General features: G+C 41.6%; 1 protein-coding gene across 9 annotated transcripts in view; it reads right to left on the reverse strand.

Moving 5' to 3' along the window:
• Nucleotides 1–27,043, reverse strand: part of frmd6 (FERM domain containing 6) — a 146,549-nt gene that overhangs the window by 58,710 nt on the left and 60,796 nt on the right. For all 9 annotated transcript variants that reach the window (XR_011351378.1, XM_069917043.1, XM_069917047.1 and 6 more), the window contains 5 exons: nucleotides 20,512–20,591; nucleotides 19,878–19,954; nucleotides 13,706–13,892; nucleotides 4,983–5,138; nucleotides 1,420–1,485 (listed from right to left, as the gene is read on the reverse strand). Coding sequence is in view for 8 of the 9 variants with exons in the window: in XM_069917043.1 (XP_069773144.1) it covers nucleotides 1,420–1,485; nucleotides 4,983–5,138; nucleotides 13,706–13,892; nucleotides 19,878–19,954; nucleotides 20,512–20,591 (566 nt within the window). In the remaining variant the exon portion in view is untranslated. The remainder of the gene's footprint in view (nucleotides 1–1,419; nucleotides 1,486–4,982; nucleotides 5,139–13,705; nucleotides 13,893–19,877; nucleotides 19,955–20,511; nucleotides 20,592–27,043) is intronic.

The raw sequence follows: 27,043 nt of genomic DNA on the forward strand, positions 1-27,043 counted from the left end.
TACTCATTCAATTGAGGGAAAATGAGATATAAAATTAATTGATGGCAGCTTTTATCAAACTGATGATTTTTCATCATTACACTACAACATAAAAACAAAGCAAAAGCTGGTGAAAACAAAACTTAGATAGAATCATGAACCCCAAATGTTTTTCTCTATTTTCGATATTGTATTATCCTTTGTTCCGAATTTGATTGAAGACTAATTTCTACAGCTTCTTTCACCTCTAAGTGTTCTTTGCTTTCAGGAAGAGTCAGAAGCTTCCTGAGATTGAAATGTGATCAGCTGGGCTCACTCAGCTGTCTGATGAACTCACTGTTGTAGATTATTTAAAATACATTGAACACTGCTTTGTAAAGTAAACCTAATGATTGGCACTAGAATTAATTTGACACAATAAACATCTTTAACTTGCTAGCTCAATGGCTTCCAGGATTAGAGTCTGTTAATATGGTGAAATAGAATACCAAAGCAATTTGCCATGCATTGATGCTGCTAAGTTTATTAACTTAAAACTAAAATGTTGAAGTTTCTACATTGTGAGTATAATTATTGATACTATTCGCACAACTTGTCAAATAAACCCACTGCAAAAAAATTGGGACAAATGAGGATTCCTATTTTATGGTGATCCATATGTTATGTCACGGGAAGAGCCAATTTAACATGCTGTAGCGAGCAGCTACACTGCTACTGATAGAACATGCAACCAGACAGGTTGAGCTCAGTGAGCAGAACTGATTTATTGCAGGCTGCTGGGCTGGACTTATACTCCCAGCCCGGACCTGGATGAGAACCGTGCTGGGGGTGCTGACGTCGCTCGGGCGTCTCGTGGTCCCCCAGCGCCGGCTTCTGAGCCCTGTGCTGAGAAGAAGGGAAAACCCCCGACGGCGCCATTTTGTCCAGCTGCCCCGCTGCGTGGATTTCAAGCGGGGCCGGTTCGCCTGCCTAGTGGTGTGCCGCCACAATGCAATGATTACTCCCAGGTGAGGACTTCCTCTTTAACATTCACGCTGCTCAATCCTACACACTTTTAGATCTGCTTTTCCTGTTAAGGACCACATCAGGTACATTTGCATTTAAGTTGCATTAGAAGTAGCAAATGTACATTGCATAACAATAGGTCTTAAGACTTGCTTGTAACCTCCATAGGCAAAAACATTACGCAGAGGGACGTCAGTAATTTAGTTTCAAACTACAATGTGTGTGCATGCCAATTGCATTATGTGATTGAGTTGCATTTCAGTTGCACATGAGCATATCCAGGCCCGTCCCCCCTACATGCAGTTGAACTTTTAGCCCCTGGGTGATCAGCTGCTTACAAGGTTGCCTATGGCAAAGTGTTTTGGCACTTGGTTGAAATTCTGATTCCCAACAGCAGAGTGAGTTTGACTTGTGTCAAACTGTTTGCAATCTTACCTGAAATATCTGAAGACCTTGAAGAGTTAAGCCCAGCATCAGTGAAGCTTCAATTTCTCTCTTATCCTAAATAGAACAAAACACATCCTGAGCTAAATCAGATAAAATCTCATGCAGCAAAATGCTGTAACAAATGAAGTGTGTACGGTGATTTAATGAGCTTTTAGCTAGGACAAGAGGCAGAATAGACCATCATCAGTGCAATATCTTCTAACAACACTAAATAATTACAATGAACATGCACCTCAACCTGATATTTCCTAATGAGGATTTTTTGTTTTTTGGAGTTCAAGTCTCAGGGGACCTTTCCTGAACCCATCATACTAATGTTATCATGAAGAAAGCACATCAATGCCTCTACTTACTCAGGAGTTTGCAGAGGTTTGGTATGTCACCAGGGTCCTTGGCAAACTTCTACACATGTGTTGTGGAAAGGGTGCTGCCCAACTCCATCACTACCTAGTATTTGGGGGGGGGGGGGGGAGAAAGACAGGAACCAACACCTCTGAGTGGAAAGCCCTGGAGAAGGTAATGGACACAGCCCAGTACATTACAGGTAAGATTCTCCCCACTGTTAAGAAAATCCAAATGGAACGCTGCCGTTAGAGAGCGGTTGGATCATGGATCCACAGCACCCAGGACATGTTCTGTTCCATCAGGACAGAGGTGCAGGTGCCACAAGACTTGTACTACTAGGTTCAGGAACAGATGTTGCCCTCCACACAACAGACTCACTCAGAGACTCATTTAAGTCTCTTACTTTGCGCATTATTTATTGCTGAATATTTATTTTTCTGTATCGCTTGTTTACATTTCTTCCTTTCTTTACATTTCTCTCTTTGGCATACATATCTTTCTTATTGAGTACAGTCTATGGTACTGACAAGTAGAAATTTTGCTTGGCCCAAAGGATAAATCTCAGGGATGTATGTGATGTCACGTATGTACTCTTTTGACAATAAGTTTGAATTTTGGTGCTTTCTCTTCTGCTGCATTAGAGTCTTGAGCTCTGATAAAGCACCAAATCTAAGGCATGTATTTTGATCAATGCTTAATTATTTAAAGCTATTGCATGAATGATCAATATCAAGTTGGCACTACCAGAGGTATTGTCGAGGTGTGATGAGCTGGACAGAACCAATCCTATGCACTGTTTCAGGTCCCTACACTGCAACATGGCTGCTGCTTAGTGGAGGAGAACACATGCGACTGTGGGACAGTCTCAAGCTTCTCTTGTCTTGGAAGATCCAAGTTAAGGATTTGTCATTTTGGCATGGGGAACACCAGTCTTATGGAGGACAGGCAATAACAGAGGAGCGGCAGTGGTGTGTCATAAATGCCATTGTCCTGGGAAATGTTCGGTGGCCAAACAAATAATCTGTCAGAGTTCTGCTGTGAGACTCCTTTGCAAATGTGTCAAGAAGATGAACTATCATGGCAACATCTCAGAAGCAAGCCTATGGCCAATTTAATTTTCAATACGTCCTCTCAAGAAATGGAAGAATTTTCAAGTTTGATTCAAACATAAACCAAAGAGCTGAATTCTGAGGGAAGGAGAGAATGACTTGCCCTTAGTGCACCTGGTGTGGCATTCTCTACATCAGGGAGACCTGTTGCAGATTGGGAGATCACTTCGCTCAGCACCTCCTCTCTGTTCACAACCACAGTGACCTCCCAGTGGCCAACCATTTCAATTCCAGATCACACTCCACGTTCACACCTGTCCATGGCCTTGTGTACTGTTCCACCCTGACCACCCACAGATTAGAAGAACAAAACCTTATTTTCCATCTGGGCACCCTCCATAGCATCATCTTTATTCCATCTTAAGGTCAGAATATGGATATTCAATGATGTTTGCACAATATCTCTTCAAAACCCCTCATGAACTGAATCAGGAACATCCAGACAACATTCAGGTATGGGCAGATAAATGCCAAATGACATACATGTCACAAAACTGCCGCACAATTACATCTCCAACAAGAGAGGGTCTAACCACCAGCTCTTGACACTTAGTCATATCACAAAACTGCCACACAACTACATCTCCAACAAGAGAGGGTCTAACCACCAGCTCTTGACACTTAGTCATAACTGTTGTCGAGTTTGCACTTTCAAGATCTGGTGACTCAAATGGACCAGTCACACACACCACAGCGATACCATGGCTTCAGATGCAGATGAGGGCCAGGTATCCTGCAGTGAGCAATTAGCCCCTTCATATTCAAAATCGTTCTGCCATCCATAGCATCTTCTAATCAGTCTGCCTCTTTCTTGATCACACCTAATGAGTAACCTCTGCAGCCCAATTGGTTCGAGAATCATCCTCTGGGTACAGAATTTAATTCTGATCTCTGTCCTGAGTAGCTGATCTGTTATTTGAAACTGTGATACTGATTTGGGACATGCCAGTCAGGGAAAACATCAATTTCATATCTTCCCTGTCAAATGGTTTCAAACTTCTGCATATTGCAATGAGAACACCTCTCATGCTTACAAAACTCATGAGTGTAGGCCTAGTCCTTCTCATTGGACAAACCTGCCATTCCTGAAGTTAATCTGGTACTGAATCAAGCACTGAATATGATGTGACTGGAACAGGCAGAGATTAATCAACCCCTAACTGCTTTGAAAATGTGCAAGGGCCATTGAACAACTGCCACCCTATTTTACTTCTTTATGTGAAAACTGTGAGCCAGGAACACATTTTCATGCACTGTTCTCAGAACTGAATGTACAGGGAAGAAAGATCTACACTGGCTGTCGTTAAACCACAATCAAAAGGAGCCATTTTGTGTTGTCAAAGGACTGGTTTGTGCAGGAATCACATTGTGAATTCACTACCACTTTGATATGTAAAGTTTATGCACAAGTACAAAAGAATAAGAGTTTATGCACGAAGGAATGAGCTGATCAAAAGGTCAATGTAACTAACTCAGCGTGATTTTATCCTTCGGTGTTAAATAGTACTTGAAGCATAATTAATTTACTGCAATTGAGGAGAAGCAAAATAACATTCAAATGCACTTGTATTTTTAGACTTTAGCTTCTTTGCTGGATTGCAAAACAGCTCCATTAGGGTAAATTCTAATCATGTTGTTATAAACTCTCATTTTTGTATTCCCTCAACATGTTACCAAATAAAAATAGAACTACAAAAAACAAATGTGATGAACTGCCGATGGGAACTGTACCAATGTATCACATGATGAAATTTATTTGCTTGCAATAAATGTTGCTCCTTCCCCGAACTTTTAACTTCTGGGCAAAATCTCAACTTACCATCCCCATGCCTCAATCACTGCCAACAAGATCACAAATCACAAGTCAACTGGAGTTCTGTCAATTCTTTCATCTCTTGAATACCATGCATTGCTTTTACACCTGCCCAGAATATGATTTGCCCAAGCAACAGCTGCAGGCAACCTTTCCGCTAACCTGGTCACTGGTGACCTTCCCAAGTTGTGAAAGCAGTCTGACAAAAATAAATCTTAGTAAATAAAAAATTCTTGGAATAAACATTCTGTGATGAAGATGCAGTGGAAACATTCTGTACTTACCTTGTATAGTCTGTAATAATGAACAGCTACATCATCGAGCTGGACAGCCTCCTTGACATATTTGAGATGTGCTTCTGTGGCTGTAAGTGCATATTGGTCCTTGTGCATATTTGGAATGTGTTTCAAAATGTATTCCTTTCCCCGTTTGGTAACCACCTTCAAGAGAAAATTTTCAATTGAGCATTAGTTAGTGCAATGCTGTTACAGCGCCAGCGACCTGGGTTGGAATCTGCCACTGTCTGTAAGGAGTTTGTACGTTCTCCCAGTATCTGCATCCGTTTCCTCCTGATGCTCCGGTTTCCACCACCCTCCAAAAGTATGGGGTTGTAGGTCAATTAGGTGTATTTTGGTGGCATGGGCTCATGGGCCTGTTATTGTGCTGCATTTCTAAATTTAAATTACTTAACCTGTGATACTCAATAAAATTGTCGCAACCACAAAAACATAATTGAATTGCTTCTGTGAATCAGACTGGCCAAAGACTTCACTCACAGTATTTGGTCAGTATTCTAATGAACATCTCTATATTCAAGAGGCAGTACACCAGACAGAATAGCTATAAACATTAAAAAAATCCACAGCTCATTGTTTTTAAGAACTGAATTAATTTACTCCTCTTGCAGCACAAGCTAAATATTTTGGTTAACAGGACCTCCATGCTGGTGATCACAGGATTGTTACCTGTGCCACGTGCTAGTGAGATTAGAAACAAGGTCCCACATGGGAGGTTAGTCAGGAAGTTTCAGTTGTTCGGTATTCAAATTGAAGTAGTGAACTGGATTCGACAATAGCCGCTTTCAGGTGTTCTTCACCTGAAAGGGACAGCTGCAGGAGAGGCACCTCGCAGCACACTCTGGCTCCTGTTACAGTGTGGGATGTCAGGGAAGGGGCAGCCGGCACGGGACTTCGGGGCAGGGGCAACGGGGAGTTGGGTCACTGGCTGATCATCATCAGCCCGCTCCTTAGCGGCCGCTTTCAAGTGGCTGCATTCAGGTGTGTCGAGGGACTTTGCCGATCTGGAGATTATCCCTCCTGGAGGAGAGTTGCTGGGTGTGCCTTGAAGGAGCATCCTGCTCTTTCAGATGGGTACCCAGAGAGCCGCATATGGGTAGAATATGCGGCTTTACATCGGGGTATTCTGGCCACCTGAAAGAGCCTAATGAGTTTATGGGAGAAGGCAGAGATGAGTAATGGATGATTGCCTCTCTGACTGGAGGCCTGTGACTAGTGGTGTGCCTCAGGTTTTGGTGCTGGGTCCATTGTTATTTGTCACCTGTATCAATGACCTAAATAATATTGGGAGAAATTGGATCAGTAAGATTGCAGATGACACAAAGACTGGAGGTAGTGGACAGCAAGGAAGGCTTTCAAAGTTTACAGCAGGATCTGGACCAGCTGGGAAAATGGGTTGCAAAATGGCAGATGGAATTTAATGCAGATAAGTGTGAGGCATTACATTTTGGAAGGGCAAACCAAGGTAGGACATTCACAGCAAACAGTAGGTCTTTGAGATGTGTGTTAGACTGGATCAACCTAGGAATACAGATACATAATTCCCTGAAAGTGGAGCAGTAGGTAGATAGGGTCATAAAGAAAGCTTTTGGAATATTGAGTTAGGATGTTATAGTAAAATTGTATACTACATTGGTGAGGCCAAATTTGGAGTATTGTATTCAGTTTAGGTCACGTAACTACATGAAAGATATCAATAAAATTGATATTAACTTTATATACAAATTATATTCATGCAGGTAGAAGGCAATACCTCAGTGATATTTTCAGATCCTAAACAATGCTACTTTGTTATAATTCTTTGTCTCCAATTATTTTAGTAGAATGTGAAGCATAGCCTTGAAAGTATAGCAAATGAATTGTATAGAATTTGGAAACAATTAGTTCCTAATATGTTATGTCGTAGCTCTTGAATTTTGAGAAGGGGAGAGAGAGGGAGGTGGGGGGGGGGGGGAAAGAGAGAGGGGGTGAGAGGGAGAGGGGGAAAGCAAGGTAAAGGGAAAGCTGGAAAAAAAAGAGAAAGAAAGCGCAGATGGCTTGGCAAAAAACTATAGGGGAATCTGCAGTTTCTGCCTGATCACAATTTAGATGGAGCTTTAATTGCCTATCTGCTAACATATACAAGCGCATAGTTCTGCGCAAAGCAAAGTTATATATGATTTATTCTGCAATCTTATCAAAAAGATACACAACCTGTAATATGTAGAGACAGTATTATTTATAAGCCCTCACAATGCTCTTAAATGCTCTCAATTATAGACCTGTACAAGACCCCTATTACTTTGTGGTTTTTGTGTTCAGTTGTTTTTTTCAGTTCAGGTTTTCAGCATCAGATTTGGCGTCAACTGCATTAGAGTCACCACAGCAACCAAATGAGTGGCTCCTGATCAACATGGGCTATCCATGAAGATAACGGATGGCCCTACTGTGCAACTCATGTTCAGAAACTGCTTCCACTGTCTAGTTTCTCTGCACGGAACAGGTCTGGTTCACATCTACCTCTCACCAACTACACTCAGCAGCTGAGAAGGGGGGATGGGGCAGAAGATGAGATGGTGGTCAAGGAAGATGGAATGAAGATACCCTAAAAAAGACTCTTTCTGTTCACACACCCTGAGAAGAGTATAATCCAAGTAAAACACGAACATCTCTAGACATGGTGATTGAAGTAAAAACACAATGCAGGAGAAACTCAGCAGGTCAAATAGTGTATTTTATACAGCAAAGATCAAGAAACAAGAGCAACATTTTGGGTTTGAGCCCTTCATTAAGGTATGACAAAATGTACTCAGGTGCTCGAACAAAATGATGGGGGAGAGGCAGTGATAGAACAGTCCCACAGACAGGAGGCAATAGGTGGATAAGTGAGGGATGGCACACCAGCAAGTGGGGGGGAAGGATCTGTGAATGGAAAGGGAAGAGGCTGAAAAGCTGGAGGAAAGAAGACAGAATGGGAACAGGGGGAGAACAGGGAGTGGGCTAGCAGAAACTGGAGGAGTTAATGCTATTGCCATCTGGTTGGAGAGTGTCCAGATGGAATATTAGGTGTTGCTTCTCAAGAATATAATCTAGAACAGTTCCAGGAATCATAGTAATTCCCAGTTCATCCACAAGGCTCAACTGTTCATTTCCTCCATCAGTGACCAACGCACCAAATGTTTGTACACTTTGAAAACGGTTACCAGAGAATAAACATTCAGAATGGAATTTACAAATGAATTCACTCCAACTTCCATTCAACTAATTATTACTAAATTCCCTTAGTTCCTGCCTTCTGTTAGCTTTTGCACATCTGGAGCTTCTCCTCTCTCCTTCTCCCATGGATGAGAGTGTGTGGCCTTGGACAATGACCTGAAAGAGTTCTAGTTTTGGACTATTGTCCTTGCAGCAGCTTTCCAGGCCATCTCCGGCAAAACGATGACCATTGTCTTCCAGAGGGAGGACATGAGGTTCATGCTCCAGGGAGCCACCTCCACTGGTCCACAGCAGCAGTTCTACCAGTCACTGAGGGACTGCACTGAACCCATTTGAGCTTTATAATCCACATCACAGCACTTCCGATTTCCATTGTGCAGCCCTGAAAACAGGCAGGTTGTTTGTGAAAGTGCAACTTCAGCCATCAGATGGGTTGGGCCACTAATGAGTGGATGGATTTGACTACAGTAGGTCCTCACTTAATATTGTTGAGGTGTTCTTGGAAAGTCCTTACTTTAAGTGAAACAACATTAAACCCAAATTTACTAAAAGGTCAATGATTAAAAATAAGACTCAAGTTCCTTTGGTTTATTTCTGGTCACAAAAACATCACCAAACTTCCAAATAATGACCCAAAACACTTAAACGTTAAACATTGAAATAAATGTGTGCTAAACAGATATTTAAGAAAATTTAATAAAAACAAGTTAAAAAAACATTTAATTAATATTGGTGTATCAGTGGCGACGGCTGACATGGTATGGGGAAGGAGGCTACTGGAATTCCACAGAGATCATCAACACTGATGGGCAGAGAATCAGCTTGGTCATCATCATCTATGAAGATGAGGGTGGGAGTGTTGCAGGAAATCTTGAGGGACATGTTGTCAGCGTCTGGGAGAGAAGCGCAGAAACAGCTGGATGGGAGGGCAAACAGGTGCGGGATGAATGGCCACCACCCTTCAGGACTCACGGATGTCATGGTTCTATGGTCTGCTTCGGTTCAAGCCCAAACAATAACAAAGTGTGGTGAGGCATATTATTTATTGTCTTTTCAACATTATAACAAAATGGCATTATTCAATAACTTGCTGTACTAGAAAGTTCATGTTCCAAACTGCACAATGCCAGGTGACAGTAAGCTCTGCTCTGACCAGGGTAGTTGGGGATGTGTAATGAATAACAATTTGGGTACAGTTGTCAAAAGACAGGGTGTAGGGGCCATGGGCATGTGATCACATCACTTGCACTTCATAAATAAATATGATCTGAGGGGAAGGCTTGTTGAGAGAAGTGTATGGTGCGTGGATCACCAGCATATTTCCAACCTACCACTAGCCACAGCCTCCAGCAACGACACTTACACAGACCAAGGGGGTATGCAGTTGCTGTTTCCTCCATTGTACACACAGTTCTCCAGCAATCGAGAGGAAGCCTTTTGGTGATGGTTAACCCTCTCGACTGGGTAGTGTGTCGGCTTTGATTGAATGGCTTGCAGTCTATATAAGAGAGGGATGTAGCTCCAGGCACCACAGCAAAGCTGAGCATGTCCGTGGAATGCAGGAATTAGGAGTCCTGGGTGAATTATCTTTTTCCAAGGTGAATTGGGCAGTGTCTGAGGCTAGTGGTATAGATGGCAGGATATGGTCATTGATGACGGCGTGGTTAGCGTAGCAGTTAGTGCAATACTATTATAGCACCAGCAAACTGGGTTTGAATCTAGCACTGCCTGTAATGAGTTTGTACGCTCTCCCAGTGTTTGTGTGGGTTTGCTTTGGGCGTCCTGGTTTCCTCCCACCCTTCAAAACGTACAGGAGTTGTCGGGTATTTTGGCAGCAAGGGTATGTGGGCTGGAATGGAACATAGAATGATACAGCACAGATGAGGCCCTTTGGTCCTCAATTTTGTGCTGACCCATATATTCCATAATTTAAAAAAAATTACTAAGAGTCTCTTAAATTCCCCCATTGCCCCCATTGCTTCATCCTCTACCACCATCCCTGGCAAGGCATTGCAGGCACCCACAATTCTCTGTGTAAAAAATTTTACCCCTGATGTCTCCCCTAAACATCCCTCCCTTAACTTTGTAAACATGTCTTCTGGTGTTTACTGATCCTGTCCTGGGAAACAGGTGCTGACTGTCCACCCTGACTGTGCCTCTTATAACCTTGTAGACCTCTTATCAAGTCTCCTCTCATCCTTCTATGCTCTATAGAGAAAAGTATCAGCTCTGCTAACCTTGCCTCATAAGACTGGTTTTCCAATCCAGGTAACATCCTGGTAGATCTCCTCTGCACCCTCTCCATAGCTTCTACATCCTTCCTATAATGAAGTGACCAAATCTGAACTCAATACTTAGTGTGGTCTCACCAGAGATTTGTAGAGTTGTAACATGACCTCCCTACTCCCGAACTCAATCCCCCTATTAATGAAGCCCATAAGCCTTCTTAACTATCCTATCAACCTGTGCAGCAAACTTGAGGGATGTATGGATTTGAACCCCAAGGTCCCTCTGTTCATCCACATTCTTAAGTAACCGACCATTAACCCCTGTACTCAGCCTTCTGGTTTGTCCTTCCAAAATGCATCACCTCACACTTATCCGGATTGAAATCCATCTGCCACTTTTTTGCCCAACTCTGCATCCTCTCTATATCCTCTTGTAACCTTCGACAACCTTCAGCTCCATCCACACTTCCTCCAACCTTCATGTCATCCACAAACTTACTGACTAGTCCTTTCACCTCTTCATCCAGATCATTTATAAAAATCACAAAGAGCAGAGGTCCCAGAACAAATCCTTACAGCACTCCACTAGTCACCGGTCTCCAGGCAGAATACTTTCCTTCCACTACTACTCTCTGCTTTCTTCCTGCACTTTCTTCCATTGATCCCATGCCTCTTGACTTTCTGGATGAGTCTCTCATGGGGGACCTTGTCAAGTGCCTCGCTAACATCCATGTAGACCACATCTACTCCCTACCCTCATCAATTTATTTTGTTACCTCCTCAAAAAACTCAATTAGACTCGTAAGGCATGACCTTCCCTTCACAAAGCCATGTTGACTATTCTTGAGTAGACTGTACTTCTCCAAAGGCTCATAGATCCTATCCTTAAGAATCCTCTCCATTAGTTTGTACACCACTAACACTGCTCTATAATTCCCAGGATTCTCTCTATTACATTTTTTTTTAAACAAGAGGACTACATATGCCACTCTTCAATCCTTTGGCACATTCCCTGTGGCCAAAGAGGATTCAAAGATCATAGCTACTGCCCCAGCTATCTCTTCTCTCACTTCCCACAGCAGCCTGGGGTATATTGCACCTGGCCCCAGGGACTTATCAATCTTGATGCTTTTAAAAAGATCCAACATTTCCAGTTCTTTAATCTCCACATTGTCCAGCACACAGGCCTGTTCAATTTCGACCTCACTACGATCAAGGTCCTTTTCGCTTGCAAATACTGAAGCAAAGTATTCATTTAGGACCCCCCAACCAACTCAGCCTCCAGGCACATGTTGTCTCCTTTATCTACACCACCTTCATTCTCGTCATCTTTCTGTTCTTCACATGCTCATAAAACGCCTTGGGGTTCGCCTTATTTTTACATGCCAAGGCCTTCTTATACCCCTTCAAATTCTCCTAAGTTGTTTTTAAGCTCATTCTGGCTACCATATACTTTTCATGAGCACTTCAGGTTTCCTGCTTCCTATATTTAATGTATGCTTCCTTCTTCCTTTTAACTATCCGCTTGACCTGTTTCATTGCCATCCTTTTCCTTGTCCCAGTGGGACAAACCTATCTTGAACCCTGCATAAGTGGTCCCTAAACCACCTCCACATCAATTCTGTGCTTTCATCCTCAAACATCTGTTTCCAATTTACTCTCACTATTTCCTGCCTCTTCCCTTCATAATTAGCCCTTCCCTAGTTAAACACTTTACCAATTTGACTGTTTTTTAAAATCCTTTTCCAGAGCTACGTTAAAGCTAAGGGAGTTGTGGTCACTTTCACCAAAATGCTCCCCACCGAGAGGACCGCCACCTGACCAGGTTCATTCCTCAATCAGATGTAGCATGGCCTCTCTTCTCATCAATCGGTCCACATACTGTGTCAGGAATCTTTCTCGAACACACCTGACAAACTCACCCCCATCTATCTCTCCTTCAGTCAGTTGGTGCCAGTCAATATTAGGGAAGTTGAAATCACCCATAACTACAACCCTGTATTTCCTGCGCCATTCCAAAATCTGCCTGCTTATCTGCTTCCCAGTTCCCCGAGGGCTATTTGGGGGCCTATAGACCACTCCCAGCACAGTGATAGCTCCCTTCCTATTTCTGACTTCCACCCACACCGATTCAGTGGACACTCCCTCTGCAACATTTTCCCTTTCTATAACCATGATACTATCCATGACCAGTAATGCTTCTTTCCCCCCCCTTTATACCTCCCATCCTATTATTTTTAAAACACCTAAACTCTGTTAGCTGCATCAGTCAACCTTGCCCTTCCTCCAGCCAAGTTTGAGTAACAGCCACAACATCGTAGTTCCATGACTGGTCCATGCTCTAAGTTCATCCCCTTTATTCCTAATACTCCTAGTATTGAGATAGACATTTCGGACCTTCTAACTGGCTACCTTTATGTTTTGTCCCCTGCCTATCCTTCCCTCACAAACTCAGAACACATAGCATCATATCTAAATTAAATTTAAAAACCATATATGCTGTCGTACAAGATACACAAGTTAACCCCTATATTTCCACCTAATATGTAGCTTTTGAGCTATACTCATTGTATAAGACCACCCCAAGTCTTACTGCCCCAATGGTCCTTTATTAATCATCTCATTGACCAGTGGAGTGATGCTGTCAAATATTTTAAAAAGCAAATTACCAAAGGTTTAAATTGTATTAGCATAATTTAAAATAAATCACCGACACCTCCTTTAGCAGGTTGTTTAAAGCCTGTACTGAGCCGAAGGCAGTCAGACTGGGTGGATGGACCCCGCGGGGGAGCGCTGAGTCTTCGCTGTTAAGGTTTGGATTTTATACTGGATGTACAAGACAACCCCTGGTTTTGGGGTGACGTTTTTACGATTCAAATATTGTCTTCTACGCCAACATAGACAGTAAATTAAATTAAATGATTAATTCACTGGAACATTTAGTTACAACTGGACTTCTAAAAGTGCATTTATCCATAGGACTAGTGTTTGTGGGGAGGAGGGAGGAGATCGTGGGGAGAAGATATTAAATAAAGTAATTTCAGTAGGCAGAGCGCACAAAGACAGGATAGGGAACATGAGGTGACTGGCAGCCTCAATTGCATTAATTTAAATGCAAGAAGGATCATGGTGTGTCAGATGTGTTTAGAACTTGGAGTTGTGATATTATTACAATCGCAGAAACATGGATGAAGGAAGGCCAGGATTGGCAGTTCAATGTTTTCCAACTCAGTTAAGGCTTAAATATAATTCATTTATAAAGAGACAAATATTTTAATAAGTTCATACCCAAGTAGGAAAATAAGCTTCTGGCTCAAAGTATTTGCCATAATGTTTGTGCCTTTTGTAGTTGCCAAGGTCTGCTTGTAATGCATAGGCAGCCAGTAGAAAGTAGGCCTCTTCATGTAGCATGCACTGGGATTGGAGAACCTGTTTTCGTAAATGCCAGTAATAATAGTACCTCGCTGTTCTGTCACTGCAAAGAGAAATAGAATAGATTACAATCAAAGGCAATTGCAATACGTTTTAAGTTCTGCCTGGGGACGTGGCAAGATGACATAGAGTCTAGACGTGTAATCTCGACCTCTCTGGCCAGACTTTTAAGAACCCATTTTTAACTCTTTGTTTTCAGGTTTAAATTTTTTAAAACTTAGTTTAAAGTATTAAGGAATTGTTATGGCTATTAATGGTAAAAAGATTAAACCTCGAGTACAGAAGAAACTACATTTTCGGAGTGTTGAAGATTTGGGGCCTAAACAGTCTGCTACAACTTCAGGTTTGCTTTCTTTTAAGCCTAAAACACAGAGATTGCCTGTGGGAGCTGAAAAAATGACTACGACTCACCAGGAGAAGGACATCGCTGGAATTACCCGTTCTCAGGAGGAAGGTGCGTGTGCCCCCGATGTGGATCCCGATCCTGGCAGCCTGCCGACTTTAACGGAGGGGGCACGCAAAAAGATGACTCCATTGCTTGAAATACCCCAGGATATACTCCAATATGAATATTTTGATCTTTTCTGTGAGTTTTTGCAACAACGGGTTGCGGGGGGAGCCTAGCATCGACCCCCTGAGGAAGTCGGGGTGCCGTCGCTGGACGTCCAGACCCGCAGTAAAACTGTTAAACTGCCTGTTGTTAAGATGCAGCAGGAGCTGCAGTTACCTGGTTCTGCCACTACGCAAGAGAAAGCAGGGCTGAGCTTTTCTGAATTACAATGTAAACAGCTAAGCCTTTTCATCCAGCCTATGCTGAATGAAATGTCTCAGAGGCTCAGTTTGGAACTGGATACAGTTAAAATACGTGTGGAAGCATCTTGTGAAGATTTTAAAAAAATTCAGGCTGCTTCTTTGAAATGTCAACAAGTGGCTTCTAATACAGAAAAAGTGTTGGAGGTGGAAAAATCCATTAAAGAATTGCGAGAACATGAGAGGGAGTTAGAGAGGAAAGTAGATTATTTGGAGAATCAAAGTAGAAGGAATAATGTGAAGATTATTGGTTTGCCAGAAGGTATGGAAGAACAAGATCCTCTTCGTTTTTTTACCGAATGGATTCCACAAATACTGGGGCAGGAATTTTTCTCTGGAGGTCTGGTATTGGAAAGAGCTCATAGAGCCTTAAGAAGAAGACCTCTGTCTGGTCAACCACCGAAACCCGTGATAATTCGATGTTTGAATTATTTGGACAGAGAAACGATACTTCGCCTAGCAGTGCAAAACGTGAGACAACGACAAGCCCCGTTAATGAGTCTACTTTTCGCTATCCGGCAGTGTTGAAGGTGTTTTGTGGAGACTTTCAATCTCAGTTTTTTTGAAAATGAGCTTGAAGCAATGAGTTTTGCTGATTCGTTGCCAGATGTAAGAGGACAAAGACGTAGCCCACCATTGTCTCCTAAAAAAAAATCTGGTTGTTCTGGAAATGGAAGAAATAGCAGAAATGGGAGAAATGGGAATGGAAAGAATCCGTTCCCTTGAAATGGGGTCACCGAGTCTGGAATCTCTTGGATGAATAGAAGAACTTTTTTATTTTTACTTTCTTTTTATGTCATTATGATATCTTGTTGTTATTCTTTGTTTGGCTGGGGAGAGAGAGATTTGCTCTATGTTCTACTAGTCATCAGCCACTGGTGGGTGATCCACACCCAACTTTTGTTTAGGGATTACTACATAACATAACATATATATAACAATTACAGCACGGAAACAGGCCATTAGGCCCTTCTAGTCCGCACCGAACCAAACACCCCTTTCTAGTCCCACCTCCCTGCACAATGCCCATAACCCTCCATCTTCTTCTCATCCATATACCTGTCCAACCTTTTCCTAAATAATACAATTGACTCCGCCGCCACTATTTCTCCCGGAAGATCATTCCACACGGCTACCACTCTCTGAGTAAAGAAGTTCCCCCTCATGTTACCTCTAAACCTCTGCCCCTTAATTCTTAACTCCTTTTGATAGTTTTCTTTTGGGGGGGGTTTCTTTTTCCTTTTATCTTTTTTTTAAATTTTCCTTTTATTTAGACTTTGTGGGTTTTTTTTTCTCCTATTGGAGGGGCTATTTACGTTGATCTGAGTCTTTATATATTGATATTATTAGTTTTTAGTAATATTAGTGGATATGTCAAAGTTGAAGTTTGCTACTTTCAATGTTCGGGGTTTAAACATTAAGTGTAAGCGTATTTTTATCAAGTTCGATCTTTGGTAAAACTTGTTCGGTAGAGATATGATTTTAACTGAAATGATTAAATTTGAGACTTTTCTTATGAGGGTACCAGAGTAGGGTTATATTTTAGTTATGTATCAAATATTACAGGATGGTATGGATAAAAAGGGTTGGGATAAATTTAAAGGTAAATGGGAAGTCGATATTGGTTTTATTTTTTTCGAGGATGATTGGTGAGATATTTATGGTAGTGTAACTAGACTGATAAATGTATGTTATGCGATGATTAATTATAATTTTTTACATCAATTATAATTAGCACCTGAAAAATTGAAAAAATATGGTCTTTAGGAATCAGATTTGTGTTTTAGATGTGGTACCGCTGTTGGAATTTTTTTTCGTGCGGTTTGGGACTAGATAAACTTCAATTTGCTTTTGTGTATTTAGTACTATCTGTAGCGAAAAATGTATTGCTAATACGTGGAAAGATACGAATATGATTGATATTAATAGATGGCATAATGAGATGAAATATTGTTTAATAATGGAAAAAATTACATATGTTTTGCAGATAACAGGTGGAAGTTATATTCAGAATATTTACATTTTGATTTATATTGACTAGATTTTAATATGTATGTTTCACTTTTCTTTATTTATTTTTTCTCTTTTCTTTATGGCTCTCCTTAAGAGAGTTGGCTGAAAGGGGGTGGGGGGGGGGTTCTTTCTTTTTTTTAATATATATAAAATATAACGTTCATGCTTTGTTTATTGTAATATATGTTACTTATTATCTGTATTTTGAACAAATAAATAAAGTTTAAAAAAAAATTCTGCCTTCCTATTTCATTTTTGAATATTTTCCTACCTTACTAACAATCAAAAAAAATCAGTGAAACTCTGGGGAAACCAAAGCATTTATCACTAGTTATCACCTCCCAAGTTCCACTGCCACACATTTTACTCTTATTTTTGCTTTACAACTACCTGTTTGGCTGCAGCAAGTAAGAATTTTGGCACATATGTACATTGCAAAATGTGCATGTCAATAAAAGCATTATCATCCCCCCTGCCCTGGCCATATCTCAAGTTTACACAGCCCTAAATTCTGACTGTCCATCAAACAGAATATTCATTCTCGCACACCTTCATTCTGATTTAACCCATGTGCAACTGAAAAGCTCATTCATATCTTTGCCATATCTGTATCTGAAGATTGCTGCTCATCTTCCAGTCCTCCAATTCCTGTTAGTTTTTGGGACAGATCCGTCTCACATCACATTCATCATATTTTTTCCTGCTGACTTGCTTTGCCCCACATTCCCCAACGTATTCCAGTATTTAAATGCTTGGTCCCATTAAGTAATCCCTTCTAAAGCAACTACTCTCTCCAACATTTTTTCACTCCTGCATCACAGTTTTATTTCCCATCAACCAGACACCACTCTCAAATTCCTTTTAGTACATTCCCCCACCTAAATTCTTTACTGTCACATTTAAACTCCACATTTACTTGATATACTACTGGATAAGAGCATCATTGCCAAGGCCAACATTTTTGCCCATCTCTCATTGCCTTTCAGTAGGTTATGGCTAGTATCTTTCTTAAACAGCTGTAGTCACAAACTTAACATTGTTCTACCCCTCCCCCCTCACCACCAGACTGAAATTTAGTGTCGCAAATCAGTTTTGTGTTCAATGGAAAGGAATCTGCAGGTGTTAGTACATTTCTCTTTACTTTCTATTTGCTTGATGTTAGAAGTATTTAAGGTGCGCCATCGGAGCAACTTGGCTAGAAGTTTTTTTTGAGGTGTATGTAAGTAACCAGTCTGCACACCAACTAGTAACGGAGAGTGGAAGAATTCAGAAGGTGGATGGTGAGCCAAGGAAACAGGCTAGTTAGTTCCGAACTTTGCAATTATTCAAGTTAGTGGATCCCATCAAACCCCGACCAGATGGTTTTTGGAGTCAAGTCTGCCTTTTTTTATTTTAAAAAGGACTGGCCTTCCATTCAATGAGCACATCACATGATTCTGCACCAATAGGCCCTTCTGCACAACACTGACCTAACATTGGCTGAAAGGGAAAGGCCAGAGAGTGGTAGTGGAAAATTGTCTGTCAGGTTGGAGGCCAGTGACCAGTGGTGTGCCTCAGGGATCTGTATTGGGCCCATTGTTGTTCGTTATATACATTAATGATCTAGATGATGGGGTGGTGAATTGGATTAGTAAATATGCAGACGATACTAAGATAGGCGGAATAGTGGATAATGAAGAAGGTTTTCAAGGATTGCAGAGGGATTTGGGCTGCTTAGAAAAGTGGGCTGAAAAATGGAAGATGGAATTTAATGCTGATAAGTGTGAGGTGCTTCATTTTGGTAAGAAGAATCAGAACAGGGCATGCGTAGTAAATGGGAGAGCATTGATGAATACAGAATAGCAGAAGGATTTAGGAGTAACGGTACATCATTCCCTGAAGGTAGAAACTCATGTGAATAGGGTGGTGAAGAAGGCTTTTAGTATGCTGGCCTTTATCAATCATTGCATGGAATATAGGAGTTGAGAAATGATGTTGAGATTGAATAAGGCGTTGGTGCGGCCTAATTTAGAGTTCTGTGTGCAGTTCTGGTCGCCTAATTATAGGAAGGATGTAAACAGAGTGGAGAGAGTGCAGAGAAGATTTACCAGAATGTTACCTGGGTTTAAGCATCTAGAGTACAGGGAGAGATTGGGCAGATTAGGTCTTTATTCTTTGGAGCGTAGAAGGTTGAGAGGGGATTTGATAGAGGTATTTAAAATTATGAAAGGGATAGACAGAGTGGATGTGGATAGACTATTTCCGTTAAGAGTAGGAGAGATTGAAACAAGAGGACATAAGTTAAGAGTTAAGGGGCAGAGGTTTAGAGGTAACATGAGGGGGAACTTCTTTACTCAGAGAGTGGTAGCGGTGTGGAACGAGCTTCCGGGAGAAATAGTGGCGGCTGAGTCAATTTTATTATTTAAGAAAAAGCTGGACAGGTATATGGATGAGAAGAAGGTGGAGGGTTATGGTCATTGTGCAGGTAGGTGGGACTAGAGAGGAGTGTTTGGTTCGGTGCGGACTAGAAGGGCCTAATGGCCTGTTTCCGTGCTGTACTTGTTATGTTATAACATCAGACGCAGACAAAATGTAGGAATCTATAATGAAGCAGAGCACTGGAGAACAGGGCTGAAGCAGGTCAACCATGGATTTGGCGAGGATGGAAAAGGCTCCAAATTGCTCCCATTTCTTTTGTATGTTCTCCCATGCTCCACACGCCTTTTTTTGTGAAGTTTTCCACTTTAAACGCACAACGTTAAGAGTGGTATCAGGAAAAGCACATGCATCAGATGACTGATGAGAAGTTAGAGCAGACAAAGGACACCATATACACTTCTCTGTAAGTTTTCTGCTACTTCCTGCACTGTTTCTTGCAAATTGTGTAGATTAAGATAACAGTGCAAAATTAGTTAGAAATTGCAGCTTGACTTCATACTGGGCCAAAAACATGAATGAATCCACTGATGGAAAGAGAACATCTGGACATGCTCTGTAAAATGTTTTTTTTTTTTTAATTTTTTTTTCTTCTATTTTTTTTCTTCTTTCCCATGCACCCACCCCTCCGTGGTTGTCACTGTGGATCTGGTCCTCTGTAAAATGTTTAATCAATATTTATGGGCACAGAAATTTGACCAAAACTCTTAATAAATGCATTCCTAAACAATATTATTGGCGTAGCATCTGCGCTAATGCTAATAAAATTCTTCAATCACATTAGTCTCACCCAATTAATCTCCCATTCTCCACGTAGTACTGCACTCTGAAATGAATAATCATTGGGGGTCCAAACTGGTCAATGCCCTGTAGAAAGGAGAGATAAATAAATTTATAACAGGAGATTTTCAGAGTTTTAATTTGTGTGCCATCTCATACATGAAACTAACATAAATAAACAGCGTTTACTGTTTCAATTATAAATTATTTTCACATTATTGCTAACTAATCTTCGCATCTAAAAAATAGAGAGTCAAAATTTGATCTATTAAATCAACTGGGTGCAGTGTGAAGCCACATCTAATTTGCTGTCAGCTTGCTTTGCAGTACAATTTAATCTGATTTGAATTCTGCTAACTGATATCACGCCCTGAAAGTTAGAATGCATTTGTCTTTTGCAGCAGTTTGATGCTTTCTCACCACAATATTCTCTCCACAGCTGTGACAATTTTAACGTCAGGTGATATTCACAAGCTTTCCCTTTTCCTGTACATAACACTCAACAGTTAGAGTCTGTCAGTCATTTCTTTCCACATGAAATGCCTACTGCTGAATGTGTCCAAATAAAAACATGGCCATATCAATAGTAGAGGTTTGGGCTGCAATGAAACAGCAGGTAACAGTTCTGGTGCAGACAAACTCACTTTGCTTACTTCCTTCTTCCATTCCTTTGGACAATATTTGTAGAGTTTCTGCATTAGCTCCATATAAACATGTTCATTGTCTGTGTTGGGGGAGAAAATAAAGAAACATGAACCCAAGACATTGAAAGCCAGATTACATAAAAATTGCTAACTTTATTCTATGCTGACAGTATTGAACTGAGCTTAACATATCTCTGTATTTTAATTCCAATTTAGATACAGAATCCACAGTGATAGTATATTCCTTTCTTTTAATACATTGAATAAATATCAAAAAGATAGTCTAATGTCCTAAATATTTCCTGAAAGTCCAACAGTATATGAAGGATTACAGAAAAAGAATCCTACATTTACAGAAGGTTGGGAAATTTCCCCTCTACCACAGGACCATAACAGTATTTTCAAATCTGACTGGAGATTCTTCAATAGCTAATCATCAATAAACAGCTTAATGTAATGCTGAAAGCACTCAGCAGGTCAGACAGCATCTGTGGACAGTGAAACATGATGTAACGCGAGCTGTTTTTAAAGTGAGGCTGGGCTCAATGTTGACCTCCGAGGCCACGCCATGTTTTTTAAGCCCAGGATGGTGCCCTGCGCTATGAAAGACAAGGTCGAGGAGGAGCTGCAACATTTACAGCGGTTGGGCATCATTGAGTCTGTCCAGTTTTCAAGGTGGGCAGCTCCCATTGTTCCAATTTTGAAGGCAGGCAATGAGGACATGTGGGGACTATAAGTTTATGGTGAATCAGGTCTCTAATATGGAGGACTACCCATTGCCACAGGTGTATGTCTTGTTTGTGACCCTTTCAGGAGGCAAGCTATTCACAAAACTGGATATGTGCCACGCTTACCAACAGTTGCTGCACGACAAGGATTCAAAGGAGTACATCACAGTTAACTGTAATGGAGGATTAAAACCATGTACCCAGATGCTTTTTGCTTATGTGGAACTGACGACACTGGGTCCACACGCAGGTCACCTTACTTTCAGAACTAGCAGATGTAATTAAACTCAGCCATGGGGACTTATCTGAAGATACACTTTGAAATGGAATTCCACTGTGAGGCCCAGGGAAAGCAGTTGTCAAATGCAACACTCTGAAATTGACGAATTGGTCACAACCTGTCTTGCTCGAGAAGTTTTAATAAGTCTTTGTATCTACAAGATAAACCAGGAAATTATAACATCCTGGTTCCATAATAATTAATCTTCTAAATTGTAGAATGTAATGTTCAGTTTTGATTTTGACGGACAAATATTAGAAGGAGTAGGCGCATGATTAATTGTTTTTGGGGTATATAAGCCTGTGGTCCTGCTGCTGAAGTTTAGATTCTCTGAGGGGTGGGAACACCCCTTGTCAAGAAGGAAGAACAGCCAGAGTCCAAGCAACGTCCCGGTCGGGGGAGTTGGAGAAGCTGCTACCAGCGCCCTGACAACCTACTACAAGTGTGCAGTCATTGCCTCGCTTCGGCAGTTGGGACCAGTCCAAGCGTTGATAAGTATAGTTGGGAAGGGCTTGCATATTGTAGTGTGAAATCAGCTTTTGAATTAGTAATAAACATTTGTATAAACTGAACTGCTCTCGGTGTGTGTGTCTATTTTCTTTCGGTAGCTCAAACACTGTGACCAATCTAAAATGAACAAAATGAGAGGTATAAGTTTACCCAAGACATTAACACGCACAAGGGATTATTTAAGTTACAACTGCCTGGTGTTTGGGGTGGCGTCCAGCTCCACCGTTTTCCAAAGGACAATGCACACCTTGCTGCAGGGGATTTTGCATGTTGCCGTGTATCTGGATGATATTTTGATCACGGGGGTGGAGCATCTGGCTAACTTGGAGCTGGTGTTGAAGGGGCTCTCAGATGCAGGGCTGCAATCAAAATGCAGAAAAATGTGTGTTCCTGGCATTGAGTGTGGCCTGCCTGGGATACAAGATCACAGCTGAGGGGCTCTGCCCCGGTGGAAGACAAAATGAGAGCTATCAAGGAGGCTCCAAGCCCAGAGGGTGTCACGGAACTCATATAATTTTTAAACATGTTGAATTATTATGGCAAGTTACCTCCTGACCTCTCGAGGTTTTGGGCCCCATTGTACAAGCTGTTGCACAACAACAGCCCACCAAGTGGCAGTGGAGTGAAGAGCAGGAGGCCATTTTCAAGGATGTGAAAAAACTCATCCACTCAGTGATGATCCAGATAAAGAGATGTGATGCCTTGTCCTATGAAGTAGGGGGGCAGTTCTCTCACATGTAATGAAGGACCATTCAGAGAAGCATTAGTTTTGCTTCACGTGCCCTAATGGGTGCTGAGAAGGGATATTCACAGCTAGACAAAGAAGGTATGGCCATTGTATTTGCCGTCAAATGTTTTCATCAGTACCTCTATGGACGTGCATTCACAATTTATACGGATCATAAGCCACTGATGAGCCTGTTCAGTGAGACAAAATGCATCCACCGCTAGCCTCAGATAGAATACAGCATTGGGCTCTCACATTGTCAGCCTACAGTACGCTATTGTGTACAGAGCAGGTGGGAATAATGCAAATACCTATGTGCTGAGTTGTCTACCTTTACCGGAGACACAGGATATTATATATGTGTCTCCATTGGAGAGGCTGTCAAAGACACCTGTAAAGACGACTCAGATAAAGCATTGGACAGGGAGGGACCCAGTTCTGTCTCAAATCAAGACTTTTCCTTTACAAGGATGGCCCAGTATCGTGGAAGGAGAGGAATTGAAGCCTTATGCCAAATATATGGCAGAATTGAGTCTCCAGGATGGCTGCATTTTCTGGGGAGTGAGGGTCATCGTGCCTCCCCCTGGCCATTCAAAGATTGTGGAGGAAGTTCATGAGAATCATTCAGGGGTGTCTCGAATGAAAAGCCTTGCAAGATCCTTCATCTGACGGTCAAGGATGGATCAGGATCTGGAGAACAAGGTAAAATCATGGTCGCAATGTCAGATCAGAAAATGCTACCAGCAGCTCCTTTGCACACATGTGATTGGCCAGACCGCCCTGGTCTAGGCTGCATTTGGACTTTGCTGTCCCTTTTATGGGGCAGTTGTTTCTAGTAATGGTGGATGCGAATTCCAAATGGGTAGAAGCTCACATCATGGGCCACATTACAGTGCACTCAACCATGGACAAACTCAGGCAAGTGTTTGTAGTCCAGGGGTTGTCTAACACTAGTCACTGATAATGGCCTGATGTTTACCAGTGAACTGTTCAGTGAGCTCATGCAGCAGAGTGGCGTTCATCCCATTCAGACAGCCTCTTTCTACCCAGCCTCAAATGGTTTGGCTGAGCGGGCTGTTCAGACAGTGAAGGACGGCCTGAAGAGGATGATAGGGGACTTTCTTAGGGATCAGGCTTTCTCATTTCTTGTTTAAATACCACTTTATGCAGTACAACTGCACGCACTCCAGCGAAGATGCTGATGGGGCATAGGCCCAAGTCAAGATTGGACTTGCTGCGCCCGGACATGAAGACGAGAGTGGAGAGAAAGCAGGAAAACCAGAAGGAGGGACATGATCAACATACGTGAGAAAGACAGTTAAAAGCAGATGATGCTGTCTATCTGAGAAACAATTAGCATTTGTTACCCAGCATTATTCTTAAACTGTCTGACAGACATGTTTTCTGCCAACATCAGGACCATGTGTGCTTGCGTCATACATACGCAGAGGTGGACAGCTCTATGGAGTTTCCAATGGTGAGACAGACTACTGTGGAAGAGTGTTCCCCAGTGAATTTCCGGTCAGGTGTCAATCAGCCTCCGGGATATAAGCCTGAGGCAGCCCTCCGAGGCCTCACTCAGAGTTGCTGCAGCTACAGCCAGCCCTGCTCTGTGGAAGTCTTTGTCGATTAAAGCCTGTTGTACAGTCTTTACCTTGTGTGTGTCTGATTTTGTCTAACAGCGCACCACAGGCTTGTATATAGCTTGGAGGCCATGCTCTGTGCAGTGGAGAAAACAACAGAAGACAAGCCTCTCTGTGTGTATATATATGGTTTTGCTGCTCCTGTTAAAGTTCTTTCGAGCTTGAAGTTGAGAGGTTCTTTCTCAAAGTAGAAGTTACCACAAAACAGGTCAAAGATCTTTTGACTTGCCGATGAAAGGAGCAAAGTAATGGCAGGAATTTCAGAGTTCAGGCTGCTGAAGGCCTGGCAGCCAGTAGGAGAGTGCTACATGTGAGACGATTACGTGACTAGAAATGAAGGAACTCGGATGTTTCAGAGATTCTTGTGGTGAAGAGGATTTCCTGCATTTACAGTTCTTCTGATTTTCATTTACTTCACAATGAGGCTGGGGGGACTAAGTAATTTGGCCTTTCTTCAGTCCAAGCAATTTGGGATGGAAACAATACTCCAGACAAGCAAGCAGTCATACATCTGTGCTCTCTGTAAGAGTTCTGCATGTGTTTTGCCCTCAGCTCTAACTGGAGGCCAATCTGTTGGGTGGGCAGTATTTGGCCAGAAGATAAAGGAAAGACTCATGACGGGAAAGGCAATATTTTCCATCATGCTGTACAAAACATCAATGGAAGTAAACATCTTTGAGTAAATTCAAAGTTGGTTAATTACAATGTTAAACTCTACAAATAAGTTATTCATGTAGACACCCCCACACCATCTCCACACATAGCAGCTGCAAATAAATTGCAACATAAAGAACTCTATGATCAGAAAAATCATTAAACACATATCAGAGGTTATAATCTATATTTTAATCTTCGAATTTCAAAATTAATTTGAGCCATTTTGCCGAAGCTGTCAGCTCTATGTGCTGCTTTCATCATTGTACAAAGGAAGGTCAGAGTGTAAAAACCCATTAAAATTAATCAAATCTGAACAAGCAAGGATACGATCTCTTTCCACAAGAAATACCGTCAAATAACTTGACATTGCAATATATTATGTGGTATAATTAATACTACAATTTATGCAGAGACATCAGCATAAAAATAATGCCCTTATTTTTTCCCCCCAATCCTTTTGCTGAAGTAATGAGGCCCACTATTTTGGTGCCCTTAGCAGTCCTCTCTTTATGGCATCTTTTCGAAGTGAATCATTCTGGGCCCTCTCTGCCCAAGATTTTTTAACAGATGAAAGACAGCTCATAAGTAACCCTAGTTCCTGTAGAACCACAGGAAGTAGGCCTGTTCCCTCAATTAGCAGGCCTAAATCAATTCCATCCTTTCCCCACAGTATACAATTCACTCAATCTCACTACCACCCCACCTCTTCCGACAGCCAATGCAACTTGATATCTTCTTCACTGTATTACATCTTAAGATTACTAGCAGGCATCCTCAGTTCAAAGGACTTATTTAAATAATTTTGAGCAGGCCTTGAGTTTGCTCATTTTTGTGTTTAACCCATTCACTGTGCTGAGTTCATGTTGGAAGACTCATTTCCCCATTTGTCTCGGGTAAATTACACTGTTCTCCACAAAATACAGGATCCAATGCAATTTATACTATCACCAGTATCTTGAAAAACAAACTGATACAGTTCCATCCACAATGACCTACATTTCAAGCTTATTTTTTGCCAGATTATCCATGCAGATTCTCATGTTCACATATTTAAATGGAAATTGTCCACTTTTAAAGTTGCCATACTGTAATTCCATCATTCTATCAATGACAATTCTATAACACATCAGTTCTGATCATTTCACTTCATCTTGTCCTGCAGTCCTGCAACGAAATATCCTACCCAAACTCCCCTTGCTTCACTAGTCGTTAATTTTAAATAACATTAAATCAAAGTAATGTAGCATTTTCAATATGTTATACAATGAGTGGTATCTGAGAATTCTATAGGCATGCAGTCATAAACATTCCATGACAGGGAATAAGGACAAGATAGAAATAAGAAGCAGTCACTGATTCCATCCAATGACCTGTGAAGATGCTGGTACAATGTTGTTGGTGTAGAAATTCCATGATTAGGACCAACAAACGCAAGCAGCTGGTAGAAAAGCAGTGTTCCCATGTATGAGCTACCTTTGCCTTTCTTGGTGGCAAAAACTGTGGGTTTTGGATGTACTGTCAGAGTCACTAAAGCACATAACTGCAGTGCATTTTTGTAGATGGTATATTCTGCAGCTATGCTGGAGGGTATTAATGTTTAGGGTAGTGAATGGGATACTAATCAACAAGGCAGCTTTGTCCCTAATGGTGTCAAATTTTTGAATGCAGTTGAAGTCATCCATGCAAATAGAAAATTCTTTTCATCTTGACAGGATGGAGAGCATTTGGGGCATCAGGAGCTTGCACCACAACCTGATGAATGTCATTGACCCGAACCATCCACATTTCCTCCTCCCACTCCCCTGACATGTGCTGCTAGACCAGTAGTTAACATTTTTTTTTGCTCCACCACACCCCCACTCATATACTACCTAAAGTATTCCCTTACTAACCACAGAGCACCTATAACATAGGTGGTTAGTAAAGGTGGTATGTGAGTAGGCAAAAAAAATTAAGAACTGGTGCTAGACCCACTAATTGTATTTTT

Source organism: Narcine bancroftii, chromosome 2 (assembly GCF_036971445.1).
Source record: "Narcine bancroftii isolate sNarBan1 chromosome 2, sNarBan1.hap1, whole genome shotgun sequence".
Classification (NCBI taxonomy): Eukaryota; Metazoa; Chordata; class Chondrichthyes; order Torpediniformes; family Narcinidae; genus Narcine; species Narcine bancroftii.